Raw genomic sequence first — 19484 nt, 5'->3', positions numbered from 1 at the left:
GAGAATTTACTCCAACGCTATTAATAATAATGACGGTACCGTAAAAATTTTCAAAATTGCTTTTATAAAATTTAGCCATGCCACGAAACGGAAAGAAAAAAAAAAAAAAAAAAGGAAAAAAAGGAAAAAAAGGAAAAAAAGGAAAAAAAGGAAAAAAAGGAAAAAAAGGAAAAAAAAGAAAAAAAATCAAAAACAAAGGAAGACAAGGGCAAAGTTAACATTCGAAGTGTGATGCCCAAAGGAGGATGGACTCAAAAAATCCAAGTCGCCAAATTGGCAGAACAAAAAAAATAACAGTAGCAGGACGGGCATCACATTCCACCTATCCTACAGCGAACTCAATGTCACCTTGTCATTGCTGTCCTCCTTCAAGTCGAACTCCTTAAAAAAGTCATCTATGTCGAGGTCGATTCTTTGGGTCGTTCTCATGGTCGTTCTTTTGGCAGACTCGCCCAAATGGAAGTTGCCATCAAGAAGGTTGCCTTCTTGGTTTGTTTCACCTGACTTGTTCATACTTGCCAACTCGCAGTTGTAATTGTCACCGTGGTTACCCTGTTCGTAGTGGCTACCCCTTCTTCTGTCGAGGTAATTTTTCATTTCCCCCTCAAAAATGAAATTGTCTCTTTGGCCGTAATTCTGATGCTGGAACGTTGCCAAATGCCTCTCCCCGCTGTTATTCACCCCCGTTTGGGAATTCATATTAAGGTGAGCTCTACTTCCTTCCACGCCAAGTGCACCTGCGACCGGGGGTACATCATAAATGAAGGTGCTAAGAGGATCGCTATCCGTCGCACCCGTTTGGACAGTTCTGCCAGAGAATTCATCCACACAGGGACTTCTCTCCTGAGTGGCCCGCGACACGTTTGCAACATCCAGTTCACCCTTAGCGGTGATAATTCCCTTTATCTTATTTATAAAAGTGTAACCTTTTAGGGAATCCATTGGAGAAATGGAAGGAGGGTTCCCATTTGACGTGCCACTGGGTACCGGTGGACTGCTATTGTTATCGCTCCTACAATTCATACCCTTTAGCAAATGCACCCTGAGCTGCGCACACACATAATCCATAGCGTCAAACGCTGCGACGCGAACTTCCGCTGAATCATCAATGAGGGCCTTAACCAGGAGCGGCAAAATATTAGAAGCGTACTTCTTGGGACTGAATTGGTCATATGTAAATTTAACAGCCTGGATTGTGGCTAACCTAGTTTGAACAAATGATTCCTGCAATCCAACCCTGTAGACATTTTCAAGTATTTTCTCTTTATCTTCCAAAATATGTTTCGCAATTTTTGCCACACAAATTATTGTATTTGTCTTAGCGCAGAAGTCAGAGTCTGTCAAATTCTCCAACAAAGTCATCAAAGATGATGACTTCAAATTTGACTTCAATTTTGGAAAAACAAAAATGAAATTTTTTATACTCTCATTTTTTATATACGTATTATTATCCAAAAATCCATACAAGTAGGAATTGTATATTTCGTTCATGTGGTTGTTGTTCAGGTGCCTCTCTATGTGATGGAAGTTCTCCAGGAGAGTAAATCTAATTGATCTGTCGTTTATGGAAAAATATTTTGACACAGTTGGAAATATCATTTTGTCAAATTGCTCTGTTGGTAGTTCTCTGGAAATTGTTAATACGATTTTCAGACATGTTACCCTACTTTCAGACACTTCAATATTTTCAAGCAGTTCAGGTAAAATTTTCTCTGCCTTTACACTTGATGAGATATTATCTAGATTACTAAACAGGTTATCCAAAAACTGCACTTTCTCACTCTTCGACTTCATATGTATTTCCGTCAGGAACAGCATTGTACTTATCGTGTTGTCTGCCCTCAGACTCTCATCATTTAAAATGATGAACAAATTTATTTCTTTTTTACTATACTTTAGTAAGGTACTATATAGTGGCAATAATCTCTTTGGTATGCATTCCTGTGCATTCATATGAAGGTCTATTTCGAAAATATTTTTGGGTGATAATTCCTCATGTTTATCCTGCCCATTCAACATTGGCGTTTTTAAATAATGTTCTCTCTGTGATGGAATGGCGGCACAACCATGGGGACTGCTCCTAATGGATGGAAGACCTGGGTGAGCACCATCTCCAAAATGGCTTGTTTGTTGGAGGTAATTTTTATACGACCAAGCCATTAGAAACGCCAATCCGTATGCATCTACCCATGTAGGATGAACTTCATTTGGAATAGGAACTGCATATCCGTAAGTACAAAGTATATGATTCTGTAGGTCATTCAAAATATTGTGGATACTTTCACCTTTCTCGTGAATACAATCAAACAGAGACAATTTCCATCTCCCTCTTTCATTTACGAACACGCTTAAAGGATTCACCAAACAGTGCACATAATTACACGTGCTGATAAAATGCACTGCACTAAAAATTTCATATAACCCCCATAAGGGGTCACTCTTTACACCCTCCATGTGTAACGGGACACATTTTTCTGTTACTATGTAGATTCTCTTATCACTTTCGTATGTATATAGAACTTTCAGAATATTTGGATGAATTAATTTTTTGGAAAAAGCCAAATGGTTACTTGTATATCTTTTCTCCCTACTACTCCCTTCCTTCCCTTTCTTATCATATATAAATATGCATACCCCTTCATTGTTTTTGTTTACTCCTTCGTATATCTCGTAGTACCCCCATTTTTGAGGACTCTGGCACTCTAACCTTTTCCCTATGACGAAGCTGAAGTTGGCTGGGAGGTCGCCGAACAGCTTACCGACGAAGTACTGCAGCATTGTCTTCACTGGCTAGTTGTGCTCTGCGCTAATGTCCGGGGGGGGGCAGGAGTTCATCTCGGTACTTCTCATTCACTGGTGGTCACGAGGCGTCACCTTCACGGAGGGAATAACGGGTGGACAATTCGGTAGGGATCACGTCATATCCAAGTTGACTTCCCCACACACACCAGGGGTCTTTCCCCACTTACGTGTTTCTCAAATGAATTTCAAATTATACGAACGCATAACCTGATAAGCAATCCGCAGGGCACCACGCACAACCCTTCTATATATAGCATTACGTACGAGGAAGATTCAAGTAATCGTCCAATCGACCGTCCAATAAATAATCCAATCAATTGTGCATGCAGTCGTTCAGTCCTCCTTCCCCCCCAAGGAACAATTCAACACTTTCTCATTTTAATGGGCGAAGGGCTAATCAGGAACGAGGGAAAAACCGAACGAAAATGCGGAAATATGTCCCTAAAATGCCCGAACAGTGACGCGTAAAGGTGACGAAAGTATTGCACTCCGCGAGCATACCGCGCGCGTGTTACAAAATTCCCGACTCCTTTTTCCCCGAGAGCGGCACGATGGCGTGTTGCGGGAAAAAATATGTCACTTGAAAAAATGTGTCACTTGCAAAAATGTATCACTTGAAAAAATATGTGTTACTTGCAAAAATATGTGTCACTTGCAAAAATATGTGTCACTTGCAAAATTGAAGATCAAATATGTAAACCCATTTTATGCTGCTTCCTTTTTCGTTGCCATTTTTTAAAGTACCTCCTCTAAGCAAGTAAAATCCCCTTCTGCTCAAAAAACCATTTGCGTACGTTTCCTCACCGAAAGAACCCCTTTCTCATGGGCCAACTTTTTGCAAATATCTGTTCCGCAGTCCTCCCCATCCGCATGCACGTTCATGTTGTACACTTCCCCGATGGAGCTCATCATTTGGGCATGCGTTTTTTCCTCGGTGATGGGGCAAAGGAGAAAAATACATCAGATCGAGGGGGAAGAGAACTGTTCAGCCGCCAATCGACTGCCCAAATTTCACGTCTAAAATGAATTAACAACATGATGAAAGAATTTTATGGCACACTTAATTGGAGTTCCAAATGCGGTGAGGCAAAAATATGCCGAGCACGTCCAAATAGGAAGCACTTTCTCTGTCCTAAATCCGCACACCATTTTTAATTCCGATAAATCTCACCTGCACTACATGAAGAGTAGGGAAAGGAAAAAAAAAAAAAAAAAAAAAAAAAAAAAAGGGACAAGAAAAAATATTTTTCGCAAACGGAAAAAGAAAAAAGAAGAAAAAAAATATTTTTCGCAGGCGGAAAAAGAAAAAAAAGAATGTTTGTTCTTAAAAAAAAAAAGAAGAATGTTTTTTTTTTTTCTTTCCTTTTTATTTGTTCTTGAAAAAAAAAGAAAGAACCTTCACCCTAAAACATCTAAATACCAGGCCATAATTATTGTTCTTATAAGTTAAATCCCGCAACCTAAAAATACGAAATCTTACACATATACACCGTAAAATATTATATCCCGCAAACTAAAAATGCGAAATCTTACACATATACACCGTAAAATATTATATCCCGCAAACTAAAAATGCGAAATCCTACACATATGCACCGTAAAAATATTATAAATCCCGCAACCTAAAAATACGAAATCTTACACATATACACCGTAAAAATATTAAATCCCGCAACCTAAATACGAAATCATACACATACACCGTAAAAATATTATATCCCGCAAAACTAAATGCGAAATCTTACACATACACCGTAAAAATATTATAAATCCCGCAAAACTAAATACGAAATCTTACACATGTACACCACAAAATATTATAAATCCCGCAAAACTAAATACGAAATCTTACACATGTACACCGTAAAAATATTAAATCCCGCAACCTAAATACGAAATCATACACATATACACCGTAAAATATTAAATCCCGCAACCTAAAAATACGAAATTTTACACATACACACCGTAAAATATTAAATCCCGCAATCTAAATACGAAATCTTACACATATACACCGTAAAATATTATATCCCGCAACCTAAATACCAAATCCTACACATATACACCGCAAAATATTAGAAATCCCGCAACCTAAATACGAAATCCTACACATATACACCGTAAAATATTATAAATCCCGCAACCTAAATACGAAATCTTACACATATACACCGAAAAAATATTATAAATCCCGCAACCTAAATACGAAATCTTACACACATACACCGTAAAAATATTATAAATCCCGCAACCTAAAAATGCGAAATCCTACACATACACACCGTAAAAATATTATAAATCCCGCAAACTTAAATGCGAATTCTTGCACATGTACACCGTAAAAATATTATATCCCGCAACCGAAAAATACGAAATCTTACACATATACACCGTAAAATATTATAAATCCCGCAACATAAATACGAAATCTTACACATATACATCGTAAAATATTATAAATCCCGCAACCTAAAAATGCGAAATCTTACACATATACACCATAAAATATTATAAATCCCGCAACCGAAAAATACGAAATCCTACACATATACACCGTAAAATATTAAATCCTGCAACCTAAAAATGCGAAATTTTACGCATATACACCGTAAAATATTATAAATCCCGCAACCTAAAAATGCGAAATCCTACACATATACACCGTAAAATATTAAATCCTGCAACCTAAAAATGCGAAATTTTACGCATATACACCGTAAAAATATTAAATCCTGCAACCTGAAGTGCGAAATCTTACACATATAAACCGAAAAATATTAAATCCCGCAACCTAAATACGAAATCTTACAAATATACACCGTAAAATATTATATCCCGTAACCTAAGAATGCGAAATCTTACAAATATACACCGTAAAATATTATATCCCGTAACCTAAGAGCGAAATTTTACACATATACACCGTAAAATATTATAAATCCCGCAAACCTAAAAATGCGAAATCTTACACATGTACACCGTAAAATATTATAAATCCCGCAACCGAAAAATACGAAATCCTACACATATACACCGTAAAATATTAAATCGCGCAACCGAAAAATACGAAATCCTACACATATACACCTGTAAAATATTAAATCCCGCAACCTAAAAATACGAAATCTTACATATATCTTAAATTCGCGATACAGTACAATCTGAATTCAGAATGCGCTTCACACCATAAACATTCATCCATTGTATTTTTTTTTTCTTTTGTTGTTGTCCGTTATCCTTCTCCTGTTAGTGCAATATCCAGTTTGGTTTCTGTCCTCATGGAGTTTTCAGCAGTCCCTCAACAAGAGAAGCTTTAGGGGGGGAATCCCCTAGTTCAGTTGATGTATAGTTTTCGGTTTTCCCCCCCGTCAGCAAGAAGTTTTTCATTCAATCCCCCCCACTAAAGAAAATAAAACTAACTCGAAAAACATTATTCCAGCACCCCTGAACCCTAAGCCCTAAACCCTAAACCCTGAACCCTAAACCTAAACCCTAAAACCCTGAACCCTCAACCCTGAAACATGAACCTTAAACCCTAAACCCTAAACCCATGAACCCTAAAGCCATGAACCCTAAACCCATGAACCCTAAACCCTGAACCCTAAACCCATGAACCTAAACCCATGAACCTAAACCCATGAACCCTAAACACATGAACACTAAACCTTAAACCCTAAACCATGAACCCTAAACCCGAGAAAACCCTGAATCCATGAACCCTAAACCCTGAACCCTAAACCCTGAACCCTAAACCCTGAACCCTAAACCCTGAACCCTAAACCGTTAACCCTAAATTCTTAAAACCTAAACCCTAAATCCTGAACCCTGAACCCTAAACCTTTCATTCTTCCTTTCTATCTTTTTTTCCTCTTTTTCTTTTCTTTCTTCACTGCTTTCCTTTATTGCTTTATTTCTTTTTTTTTTTGGAGAGGGTTTTCTTTCTTTCCTTTCTTCCCTATTATATTGCCTTACCTGAATATCCGTACTACTCGAGGAGGTATGACCTTCCGCCAATTTCTGCAGCCACGATGCAAAGAGTCCATCGTTGCCACTGTTAGGTTTCGCCATGTTTCTTGTCCTTCTTGTCTGTTATTCTTTGTAATATAAATTTCCACATAAGAAAATTTAATTAAAAAAACAAATAACCTTCACGTGACCATATCATAACTTAAAATCCCTGTCACTCACCCTCTAAATCTTCTCTTTTTTCCTCAAAGAAAAAAAAAAAACAGTTCCCCTAAGGTGGCTAAACACCAGGTCATAATAGTGCTGTTCTAATAACGGAGGAAGGAACTTTTTCTTTCTTCTTCCCTTTAAAACCTTCTTTCTTTTCCCCCTTTGAGAACCTTCTTTTTTTTCCTCCTTTAAGGAACCTTCTTCCTATCCCTCTTATAACCATCTTTTTCTTCCCCCTTTGAAAACCTTCTTTCTTCTTTTCCTTCCCTTAGAAAACCATCTTTCTTTTTCTTCCTTTAAGCACCTACAAAAAGAAAAGATTCTTTCTCCCCCTAAGGAAGATAAAATACCAGGCCATATTATTTGTTCTGAAAACCGAGGAAAGAGCCTTCTTTCTTCTGTTACCCCTTTAGGGAACCTTCCTTTTCTTCCTCCTTTAAACCTTCTTTCTTTTTTCTTCCCTTAAGAAACCTTCTTTCTTGTTCCCTTCCTCCCCTTAAGATCTTCTTTCTTCTTTAAACACTTATTCTTTTCCCATTAAACCATCTTCTTTTTTCTTCCCTTAAGACTTCCTTTCTTTTACCTCCTTAAAATATGTTCTTCTTCCTTTTCCCTCTTAAAACCTTACTTCTTCTCCTTAAATTCATCCTTCTTACCTATTAAAACTTCTTCTTCTTTATCCCTTTAAAACTTCCTTGTCTTCCCTAAATCTTCTCCTCTTTTCTTCCCCCTTAAAAACTTTTTCTTTTTCCTCCCTTTAAAAGTTCCTTCTTTTTTTCTTCCCTTCTCTTTCCTCATTCATTATTCCTTTTCCTTTCTTTTCCCTCTATTCCTTTACCTTCTCCTTTTTTATTCCTTTCCTTTTCTTTCTATTTCTCTTCTTTTTTTCCTTCTTTTTTTTTTCTTCCTTCTCCTTTTATTTTTATTTCTTTTCCTTTTATTCCTTTTCTTTTTATTCCTTCTCATTTCCTTCTCTTTTCCTTCTCCTTCCTTCTCTTTTCCTTCTCTTTCCTTCTCTTTTCCTTCTCTTTCCTTCTCTTTTTCTTTCCTTTTCTTTTCCTTTCCCTTTCTATTCCTTTTCTTTTCCTTCACTTTCCCTTTCTTTTCCTCTTCCTTTCCTTTTTATTTCCTTTCCTTTATTCCTTTACATTTTCTTTCCTTTTCTATTCCTTTTCCTTTCCAGCTTCCTTCTATTCCTTTTCCCTCCTAAAACATTCCTTCTTTCCTTCCCTCTTTCAAAATCTTCTTTCTTCTTTTCCCTCTTTCAAAACATTCCTTCTTCCTTTTTCCTCCTTTAAACCTTCTTTCTTTTTTTCCCCTTTAAACCTATAAAAAAAAAAATATTCTTCCTCCCCCCTAAAGGTGGTTATGTACCAGGCCATATTATTGTAGTTCTAATAACCGAGGAAAAAGAACCTTCCTTCTTCTTTTCCCTCTTCAAACCTTCTTTCATTCTTTTCCCCCCTTTGAGAACCCTCTTTTTATTCCCCCTTAAGAAGCCTTCTTCTTCCTTCACAATAAACCTTCCTTCCTTCCCCTTCTTTGAAAACCTTCTTTTCTTTCCCCCCTTAAGAAATCATCCTTCTTTCCTTACCTTCCCACAGGAGAAAAAAAAAGAAGAGATTACTTCTTTCTCCTTCCTCTAAAAAGGTTCTTTTTCTTCGGTTATTAGAACTACAATAATATGGCCTGGTATTTTAGCTTCCTTAGAGGGAGGAAGAACCTTTCCTTTTTTTGAGGAAAAAAAAGGAACTCTTAGAAGAATGTTGCCTTATTTTGATAATTTTTCTTTGGGCTACCGTTTTAAATTTTTAATACGAAAACCACAACAGAACGCAACAACAGAACAGAACAACTAAAATGACAATACAACAAAGTTCAGTCAGAACTTCCATGTTTGGGGAGTGGCTGAAGGTGCTCGTGGAGAATAATGGGAACAATCCGGTTACTGCTGGAAATATTAAGGTAAGCGAATATATATATATATAAAAGAGAAGAAGACGTGGGATGTATGTCATAGAAGAAAGGAAATAAAGCAAGGGATGTTTCAGGGTATAGAAGTATACTTTCAGTGTTTAGGTTTTAGGGTTTAGCGCTTTTAGGGTTTAGCGTTTTTAGGGTTCACAGTTTAGGGTTCACAGTTTAGGGTTCACATTTTACGGTTCAGGGTTTAGGGTTTAGGGTTTAGGATTTAGGGTTTAGGGTTTATGGTTCAGGATTTAGGGTTCACGGTTTAGGATTCAGGATTCAGGGTTAAGGGTTCAGGATTCAGGGTTAAGGATTAAGGGTTTAGGGTTTTGGGTTCAGGGTTTAGGGTTTAGGGTTTAGGATTTAGGGTTTAGGGTTTATGGTTCAGGATTTAGGGTTCACGGTTTAGGATTCAGGATTCAGGGTTAAGGGTTCAGGATTCAGGGTTAAGGATTAAGGGTTTAGGGTTTAGAGTTCAGGGTTTAGGGTTTAGGGTTTAGGGTTTAGGGTTCAGGGTTCAGGGTTTAGGGTTCAGGGTTTGGGTTTAGGGTTTAGGGTTTAGGGTTCAGGGTTCAGGGTTTAGGGTTCAGGGTTTAGGGTTTAGGGTTTAGGGTTTAGGGTTCAGGGTTTAGGGTTTAGGGTTCAGGGTTTAGGGTTTAGGGTTTAGGGTTCAAGGCTTAGGGTTCAGGGTTTAGTTTTCGGGGTTCCGGGTGTCAGGGTTCAGGGTTTAGTTTTCGGGGTTCCGGGTGTCAGGGTTCAGCGTTTAGTTTTCGGGGTTCCGGGTGTCAGGGTTCAGGGTTTAGTTTTCGGGGTTCCGGGTGTCAGGGTTCAGGGTTTAGTTTTCGGGGTTCCGGGTGTCAGGGTTCAGGGTTTTAGGGTTTATGATTTTGGTTTTATGGTTTAGGGTTTGGGTTTAGGAGTAATGTTTGATGATATAGGTTTGATGTTTTTCGTTGTAGGAATAGGATTTAGGGTTTAGGGTTACGTTTTTCCAGGGGGAAGGTGAAGGATGAACTTCCCGCGGACGGAGACGGAATGGGGAGGGAACCGGATACGCAGTTCAACTGGAAACTACAGGCCAGCCTGACAAGAAATAAAATAAAATATATTTTTTATGGGGGAAAGAGAATAATGAAAAAAAAGAAAGAAAAAAAAAAAAGAAAGGAAGGATTGAATGAATATGTTTCGGGTGTATTGCATTCAGAAATTGGAGTGTACCGCATTCTGAAGTCAAGGTGTATTTGTAAGATTTCGCATTTTACGGTGTATATGTGTATGATTTCGTATTTGTAGGTTGCGGGATTTATAATATTTTACGGTGTATTCGTAATTTAATATTTTACGTTGTATGAGTAATTTAATATTTTACAGTGTATGTGGGATTTAATATTTTACGTTGTATGAGTAATTTAATATTTTACAGTGTATGTGGGATTTATAATATTTTTCGGTGTATATGTGTAAGATTTCGTATTTAGGTTGCGGGATTTATAATATTTTTACGGGTGTATATGTGTAAGATTTTGCATTTTTAGGTTGTGGGATTTATAATATTTTTACGGTGTATATGTGTAAGATTTTGCATTTTTAGGTTGTGGGATTTATAATATTTTTCGGTGTATATGTGTAAGATTTCGTATTTAGGTTGCGGGATTTATAATATTTTTACGGTGTATATGTGTAAGATTTTGCATTTTTAGGTTGCGGGATTTATAATATTTTACGGTGTACATGTGTAAGATTTGGCATTTAGGTTGCGGGATATAATATTTTACGGTGTATATGTGTAAGATTTGAGTTTATAAGAACAACAATATATGGCCTGCTGTTTACATGATTTAGGGGAAGAATCTTTTTTTTTTTTTTTTTTTTTTTTTCAACAAAAAAAAAAAAATAAAAGGCAGAAAAAATATTTTTCGCAGACGGAAAAAAAAAAGAATGTGTGTTCTTAAAAAAAAAAAGAAGAATTTTTTTTTTTTTTCTATAAAGAAAGGGTGTTCTTTGACAAAAAAAAAAAAAGTTACAAACAGAACAGGAAATAAATGTGAATGAGAGAATCTTTTTTTTTTTTTTAAAAGTTCTAATTATATGAGTGTTTAGCGTTCTTCCACACATTTTTCGCGAAACCGTAGTATAGTCCGCGCGCTCGCGCGCGGATGTCCCATACACTTTTTACGAGAACAAGATATAGCACCTATTGGGCAACTCTCGAAAAAGGAATAAAAAAAAAAATTTTAAGAGAAAAAAAGAAAAAAAAAATGAAGAAGAAGAAAGAAGAAAGAAAAAAGGTTGGGGGATGATGATAGGGGGGTTGTGCGGTGTTAGAGGTCAGATTCCGGATTTAGGAATGAAGGTTTAGGGGTATAAAAAGAAGGTTGCAGGGTGTTAGAATAAGGTTTTAGGGGTGTTAGAATAAGGTTTTAGGGGTGCTAGAATAAGGTTGTAGGGGTGTTAGAATGCGGTTGTAGGGGTGTTAGAATGCGGTTGTAGGGGTGTTAGAATAGGGTTTTAGGGATGCAAGAATTCGGATTCCTGGTTTAGGAAGAAGGTGTCAGGGTGTTAGAACTTAGATTCCGGGTTTAGGAGGCAGGTGTCAGGGTATTAGAATTCAGAATGCGGGTTTAGGACGAAGGTGCCAGGGTGTTAGGACTTAGATTCCGGGTTTAGGAGGCAGGTGTCAGGGTGTTAAAATTCAGAATCCGGGTTTAGGACGAAGGTGTCAGGGTGGTAGGACTTAGATTGCGGGTTTAGGAGGAAGTTGTCAGGGTGTTAGGACTTAGATTCCGGTTTTAGGAAGAAGGTGTCAGGGTGTTAGAACTTAGATTCCGGGTTTAGAAGGAAGGTGTCAGGGTGTTACGACTTAGATTCCGGGTTTAGGACAAAGGAGTCAGGGTGTTAGGACTTAGATTCCGGGTTTAGGACAAAGGAGTCAGGGTGTTAGGACTTAGATTCCGGTTTTAGGAAGAAGGTGTCAGGGTGTTAGAACTTAGATTCCGGGTTTAGGTGTAATCTTTTAGGGGTATAGGAGTAAGGTTGTTGGGGTGCTGGAATAAATGTTGTAGGGGTGTCATAATTCGGATTCCGGGTTTAGGAGTAGGGTTCCGTGTTTAGGAGTAGGGTTCCGGGTTTAGGAGTAGGGTTCCGGGTTTAGGAGTAGGGTTCCGGGTTTAGGAGTAGGGTTCCGGGTTTAGGAGTAGGGTTCAGGGTTTAGGAGTAGGGTTCCGGGTTTAGGAGTAGGGTTCAGGGTTTAGGAGTAGGTTTCAGGGTTTAGGAGTAGGGTTCCGGTTTTAGGAGTAGGGTTCCGGGTTTAGGAGTAGGGTTCCGGGTTTAGGAGTAGGGTTCCGGGTTTAGGAGTAGGGTTCCGGGTTTAGGAGTAGGGTTCCGGGTTTAGGAGTAGGGTTCCGGGTTTAGGAGTAGGGTTCCGGGTTTAGGAGTAGGGTTCCGGGTTTAGGAGTAGGGTTCCGGGTTTAGGAGTAGGGTTCGGGGTTTAGGAGTAGGGTTCCGGGTTTAGGAGGAAGGTGTCAGGTTGTTAGAAGTCAGATTCCGGGTTTAGGACAAAGGTGTCAGGGTGTTAGAACTTAGATTCCTGGTTTAGGGGGGAGGTGTCAGGGTGTAAGAACTTAGATTCCGGGTTCAGGACAAAGGTGTCAGTGGTGTTAGAACTTAGATTCCGGGTTTAGGAGGAAGGTTGTAGGGGTGTTAGAACTTAGATTCCGGGTTTAGGAGGCAGGTGTCAGGGTATTAGAATTCAGAATGCGGGTTTAGGACGAAGGTGCCAGGGTGTTAGGACTTAGATTCCGGGTTTAGGAGGCAGGTGTCAGGGTGTTAAAATTCAGAATCCGGGTTTAGGACGAAGGTGTCAGGGTGGTAGGACTTAGATTGCGGGTTTAGGAGGAAGTTGTCAGGGTGTTAGGACTTAGATTCCGGTTTTAGGAAGAAGGTGTCAGGGTGTTAGAACTTAGATTCCGGGTTTAGAAGGAAGGTGTCAGGGTGTTACGACTTAGATTCCGGGTTTAGGACAAAGGAGTCAGGGTGTTAGGACTTAGATTCCGGGTATAGGAGTGAGGTGTCAGGGTGTAGGAACTTAGATTCCGGCTTTAGGAGGAAGTTGTCAGGGTGTAAGAACTTAGATTCCGGGTTCAGAAGTAAGTTTGCAGGGGTGTTAGTAGTCAGATTCCGGGTTTAGGAGGAAGGTTTTAGGGTATAGGAATAAGGATTTAGGATATAGGAGTGAGGTGTCAGGGTGTAAGAAATTAGATTCCGGGTTTAGGGGGAAGGTTGTAGGGTTTATAGGACTTTGATTCCGGGTTTAGGACGGAGGTGTCAGGGTGTAAGAAATTACATTCCGGGTTTAGGACGGAGGTGTCAGGGTGTAAGAAATTAGATTCCGGATTTAGGAATAAAAGTTGTAGGGGTGTTAGAAGTCAGATTCCGCATTTAGGACAAAGGTGTCAGGGTGTAAGAACTTAGATTCCGGGTTTAGAACAAAGGTGTCAGGGTGACCGAATTCAGATTCCGGGTTTAGAACAAAGGTGTCAGGGTGCTAGGACTTAGATTCCAGGTTCAGGAGGAAATCGCCAGGGTGTAAGAACTTAGATTCCGGGTTTAGGGAGTAGGTGTCAGGGTGTTAGAACTTAGATTCCGAGTTTAGGACAAAGGTGTCAGGGTGTTAGAACTTAGATTCCGGGTTTAGGAGGGAGGTGTCCGGGTGTAAGAACTTAGATTCCGCGTTTAGGACAAAGGTGTCAGGGTGTTAGAACTTAGATTCCGTGTTTAGGAGAAAGGTGGCAGGGTGTTAGAACTTAGATTCCGGCTTTAGGAGAAAGGTGTCAGGGTGTTTGACCTTAGATTGCGGGTTTAGGACTAAGGTTGTAGGGGTGTTAGAACTTGGATTCCGGCTTTAGGAGGAAGTTGTCAGGGTGTAAGATCTTAGATTCCGGGTGTATGACGAAGTTATCAGGGTGTTAGGACTTAGATTCCGGGTTTAGGAGGAAGGTGTCAGGGTGTTAGAATTTAGATTCCGGGTTTGGGATGAAGGTTCCGGGTTTAGGAGTAGGGTTCCGGGTTTAGCAGTAGGGTTCCGGGTTTTGGAGTAGGGTTCCGGGTTTAGGAGTAGGGTTCCGGGTTTAGGAGTAGGGTTCCGGGTTTAGGAGTAGGGTTTTTGGTTTAGGAGTAGGGTTCCGGGTTTAGGAGTAGGGTTCCGGGGTTAGGAGTAGGGTTCCGGGTTTAGGAGTAGGGTTCCGGGTTTAGGAGTAGGGTTCCGGGTTTAGGAGTAGGGTTCCGGGTTTAGGGTTCAGGGTTCAGGGTTCAGGGTTCCGGGTTTAGGAGTAGGGTTCCGGGTTTAGGAGTAGGGTTCCGGGTTTAGGAGTAGGGTTCTGGGTTTAGGAGTAGATTTCCGGGTTTAGGAGTAGGGTTCCGGGTTCAGGAGTGGGGTTCCGGTTTTAGGAGTAAGGTTCCAGGGTATAGGAATAAGGTTCCGGGTTTAGGAGTAAGGTTCCGGGGTTAGCTTCAGTTACTTTAGGGTGGGGATAGGAAAAACTCCTCGCAGACAGGGACTGGATACTAGGCACTAACCGGATGGTAGTGATCGGATGGTAGTAATCCGACGGTAGTGATCGGATGGTATGAACCGGATGGTAGTAACCGGATGGTGGGAAGTGGATGGTATGAACCGGATAGTATGAACCGGATAGTATGAACCCGATGGTATGAACCGGATGGTATGAACCGGATGGTAGAAACCGGATGGCAGGGACGCATCCCTGCATCCTTCCCGGGAGCGGGAGAGGAAAAACTCCTCGAAGACAAAGACCGGATACGACACAACAGGCGGATGGTATGAACCGGACGGTATGAAGCGGATGGTCGGAACTGGATGGTGGGAACTGGATGTTAGTAACCGGATGGTGGGGACTGGATGGTAGGAACTGCATGGTGGGAACTGGATCGTGGAGACTAGATGGTATGAACCGGATGGTAGAAGTCGGATGGAATGAACGGGATGGTAGGAACCGGATGGCATGGACCGGATGGCATGAATCGGATGGTAGAAACCGGATGGTAGAAACCGGATGGTACAAACCGCACGGTATGAACCCGATGGTAGAAACCGGATGGCAGGGAAGGATCCCAGCATCCCTCCCGGGAGGGGTAGGTAAAACTCCTCGAAGACAAAGACCGGATACGACACAACAACCGGATGGCAGGAGAAACCTTGACACCCTGTCCAACTCTACAGGAGGAATCGGAAATTACGGTCCAAGCTGACAGGGCAGAAAACAGACGAGGGAAAGGGAAAAAAGAAAGAGTAGTGAAAAGAAGATGGAAAATGGAGAAAAGTGATTAATTATAAATATATTTATGCCTAATTTTTTTAATGTGCACGTACACTTCTTCTTTCTTCTCTCTTTGTAGGACACGTTGCGGAAGAACTTGATCGATGAATTTGAGAAATTGGGCCAGTGGTTGGTAGACCAGGAATCTACTGAAATAGGGAACTACTGCGGAGAGCGCCCGAAGTGGCCGAGGAATTCCTGGAGGTCCAGCTACATGAAGGTACTTTGTACTGCTATAGGCGAAATAAGATATTTCATCAGTGGAGTAAGGAAGGTTAGGAAATATTATGGCGCAACGGAGGATAGGGACCCAGATGTTACTACTCTTACCCCAGCTGAAGCTTATGCACGTTGTATTGTTTCCGCCGTGGCTTTAGCCGAAATCTATGGTGATCACTGTAACATGAAGGAGGCCATAGATGAGGTCGAGGGGGCATTTGAGCAGAAAATAAGGGGGCATCTAGAGGGGAAGGATGGAAAACCGGGCCGTTCGAACCAGTTGGATGTGTGTGAAGGAATAAATGCGACCGACTTAATGGTCGGCAAAGCAGTTCTGGGCAATGCAATCAAACAATGGACAAAGGAAAAAAGAAATTTGCGGTACAGTGGGGGTTGGAGGGTAGGAAGGCAGTGGGCAGAAAGGTGGCCACATGTCTGCAGGCGAGGTAAAGGGGAAGAGGAAGCAAAAAACAAAGCAAAGGAAGAAAATAAAAACATTTTAACACCTTTTTTAAAAGTGGGAACTGATAACTCCATAGCCACATCCGGTCAAAATAATATGTCCACTTTGGGGGATATACTAATGAACGACGACATGAAATTACCAGAGAACACATTAGAAAATGTACTGCAGGTCGTAATAAAAGATGGCAAAGTGAACGCGTTAAAAATAGACGAAGTTGTACAGAATTTACAGAATGCGGCACAAGAGGAAATAATGGAAGTGCAGAAACTAAGTAAGTTCCCATCTATTACTTAACACAACAACAACACAACCAACACAAAATGTTGGTACTAATGGTTATGTTAGTACCCCCACCAACACTAGAAAATGTTGGCTGTGCTGGTACCACAACCACAATTGTGTTGGTACTAACACAACATACTGACACAACCAACATACTAACATAACCAACATACTAACACAACCAACATACTAACACAGCACAACATACTGACACAACCACAACATAACTAACACAACCAACATACTAACACAACACAACATACTAACACAACACAACATACTAACACAACACAACATACTAACATAACCAACATACAACCACAGCAGAACCAATAGCAAACGAATATACGGAAACAGATAACTTTTTTTTTTTTTCTTCTTCTCCCTTTTGTATATGTGTTTGTGCATAGGTAAACCGTGTACTGGGGATAGCAATAGTACATTATGTCAACAACTGCAATGTTTTGCGCCCAAGTGGAAGAAGAACAGGAAGGACCACCCCAATGTAAGGAACTATACACTCCTGCGAAAATTTAACTTCGTATAGTTCACTATATTCAATGCATACGTATATATATGCATATGTATATGTATGTATATGTACGCATATATATATATATATACATATATATATATATACCTTAAATATTCCCACAAGAATATGACACTTGACTTCACCGCGATCTTCACGGGACTCCTGAACGACATGAAGACGAATCAGCATTCCATTACGAAACACTGCGAGAAAAATAATGGCGTCCCCTGGGGCTCGGACGCTCACGACGTCGCTAACCAAACCGCATGCAAGCTCGTTGCAGCAGGATTATATCATATATCCAACATTAAGGAGGTATATGACAGTGTGAATCAGCAAAACCCTTATGATAACCAAGAGTTTAAACAATTTGCTTCTTGTTTAATGCTGAAGGCAGTTGCACAACAAATGATAGAAAAAAGTGTAGTTTGTAACATACAACCCGGTATTGAAGCGGCTTTTAAAGTGGCAGAAACAATTAAAGGAGAGAAATGTACGCAGCAACCCTGCATTGTTTGCACATGGAATGCCAATACTAAGGACGAGCTCAATGGTTGCACCATTGACAGTGGCAAGGTCAATGTGAAGGACAAATTGGATACACTAATCACGAAAGACAAGAAAGACAACGTCGACCAAACCTTGGAAGCAATAACTAAAACAGGCGGAAATAGTGGCACTTTATGTCCAAGATTACAATGTTTAGCATCAAAAGTAGAAGCACTTAAAACAGATCCCAACAGCAATGCGGTAAGTATAATATAAAATTCAAATGGAGGAAGGTGGAAAGGGAAGGGAAGAGGAATAAAAGAAAAAGGAATAAAAAGAAAATGTATAAAAAGAAAAGAATAGGAATAAAAAAAAAAAAAAAAAAAAAAAATTTAAGGTTATTTGGTTGTTAGAATAAGGTTGTAAGGGTATTAGAATAAGGTTGTAGCGGTGTTGGAATGAAGTTATAGAGGTGTCAGATTAACGTTGTGGGGGTGTTAGAATAAGATTGCATGGGTATTAGAATAAGGTTGTGCGGGTGCTAGAATAAGGTTATGGGGGTGTCGGAATAGGGTCTTAGGGGTATTAGAATAAGGTGGTAAAGGTGTTAGAATAAGGTGGTAGTGATGTTAGAATAAGGTGGTAAGGGTGCTGGAATAAGGTTGCTGGGGTGCTCGAATAAGATTGTTGGGGTATTAGAATGAGGTGGTAAAGGTGTTAGAAGAAAGTGGTACAGGTATTAGAATAAGATGGTGAGGGTGTCAGAATAAGGTTGTTAGGGGTGTTGGAATAAGGTTGTAGTGATGTTAGAATAAGGTGGTAAGGGTGTTAGAATAAGGTTGTGGGGGTGTCAGAAGGGGGTCTTGGGGGTGTCAGAATAGGGTCTTAGGGGTGTCAGAATAAGGTGGTAAGGTTGTTAGAATAAGGTGGTAAGGGTGTTAGATTAAGGTGGTTAGGGGTATTAGAATAATGTTTTAGGGGTACTAGAATAAGATTGTAGTAGTATTAGAATAAGGTGGTAAGGGTGTCAGAATAAGGTGGTAAGGGTGTCAGAATAGGGTTGTTAGGGGTGTTATAATAAGGTGGTAAGGGTGTTAGAATAACATGGTAAAGGTGCTAGAATAAGGTGGTAAGGTTGTTAGAATAAGGTGGTAATGGTGTTAGAATTAGATTTTAAGGTTGTTAGAATAAGCTTGTAGTGATGTTGGAATAAGGTGGTAAGGGTGTTAGAATAAGGTGGTAAGGGTATTAGAATAAGGTTGCAAAGGTGTTCCAATAGGGTGGTAAGGGTATTAGAATAAGGTGGTAAGGGTGTTAGAATAAGGTAGTAAGGGTGTTAGAATAAGGTGGTAAGGGTGTTAGAATAAGGTGGTAAGGGTGTTAGAATAAGGTGGTAAGGGTGTCGAAATGATGTTGTTGGGGTGTTGGAATAAAGGTTGTTGGGGTGTCAGAATAAAGGTTGTTGGGGTGTTGGAATGATGTTCTTGGGGTGTCTGTATAACGTTGTTCGGGCGTTGGAATGATTTTGTTGGGGTACTAGAATAAGGTGGTATGGGTATTAGAATAAGGTCTTAGGGGTGTTAGAATAAGGTGGTAAGGGTGTCAGAATAAGGTGATAAGGTTGTTAGAATAAGGTGGTAAGGATGTTAGAATAAGATGGTAAGGGTGTTAGAATGAAGTGCTAAGGGTGTTAGAATAAGGTTGTAGTGATGCTAGAATAAGGTTTCAGGGGTGCTGGAATAAGGTTGTGGTGGTGTCAGAATAAGGTGGTAACGGTGTCAGAATAAGGTGGTAACGGTGTCAGAATAGGGTCTTAGGGGTGTCAGAATAAGGTTTTAGGAGTGCTAGAATAAAGGTTCTTAGGGTATTAGAATAAAGTTCGATGGTGTTAGAATAAGGTGGTAGGGGTGTTGGAATAAGGCTGTTGAGGGTGTTAGAATGAGGTTGTAGGGGTGTTAGAATAAGGTGGTAAGGTTGTTAGAATAAGGTTGTGGGGGTATTGGAATAAGGTGTTAGGGGTGCTAGAATAGGGTCTTAGGGGTATTAGAATAAGGTGGTAAGGGTGTCAGAATAGGGTCTTAGGGGTGTCCGAATAGGGTCCTGGGGGTGTCAGAATGGGGTCTTAGGGGTGTCAGAATAGGGTCTTAGGGGTGTCAGAATAGGGTCTTAGGGGTGTTAGAATAAGGTTATAGGGGTGTCAGAATAGGGT

General features: G+C 40.1%; 2 protein-coding genes across 2 annotated transcripts in view; one reads left to right on the top strand and one right to left on the bottom strand.

Moving 5' to 3' along the window:
- Positions 1–327: 327 nt before the first annotated feature.
- Positions 328–2778, bottom strand: PKNH_1030100 (protein kinase, putative; the record flags this gene model as incomplete). The annotated part of the gene is made up of 1 exon (XM_002259748.1): positions 328–2778. One exon carries the CDS (start codon positions 2776–2778, stop codon positions 328–330), a length of 2451 nt encoding a protein of 816 aa, XP_002259784.1.
- Positions 2779–8841: 6063 nt separating this feature from the next.
- The window catches only part of PKNH_1030000 (SICAvar, type I), a gene marked incomplete at both ends in the record, with an annotated part of 13433 nt that continues 2790 nt past the window's right edge, over positions 8842–19484 (top strand). Inside the window, 2 exons of the mRNA XM_002259745.2 lie at positions 8842–8946; positions 15364–16240. Coding sequence (XP_002259781.2) covers positions 8842–8946; positions 15364–16240 — 982 coding nt within the window. The remainder of the gene's footprint in view (positions 8947–15363; positions 16241–19484) is intronic.

This window comes from Plasmodium knowlesi, assembly GCF_000006355.2.
Source record: "Plasmodium knowlesi strain H genome assembly, chromosome: 10".
In the NCBI taxonomy this organism is placed as follows: Eukaryota; Apicomplexa; class Aconoidasida; order Haemosporida; family Plasmodiidae; genus Plasmodium; species Plasmodium knowlesi.
Note: the sequence above shows the minus strand (reverse complement) of the source record. Positions and strands in the feature narration are given on the sequence as shown.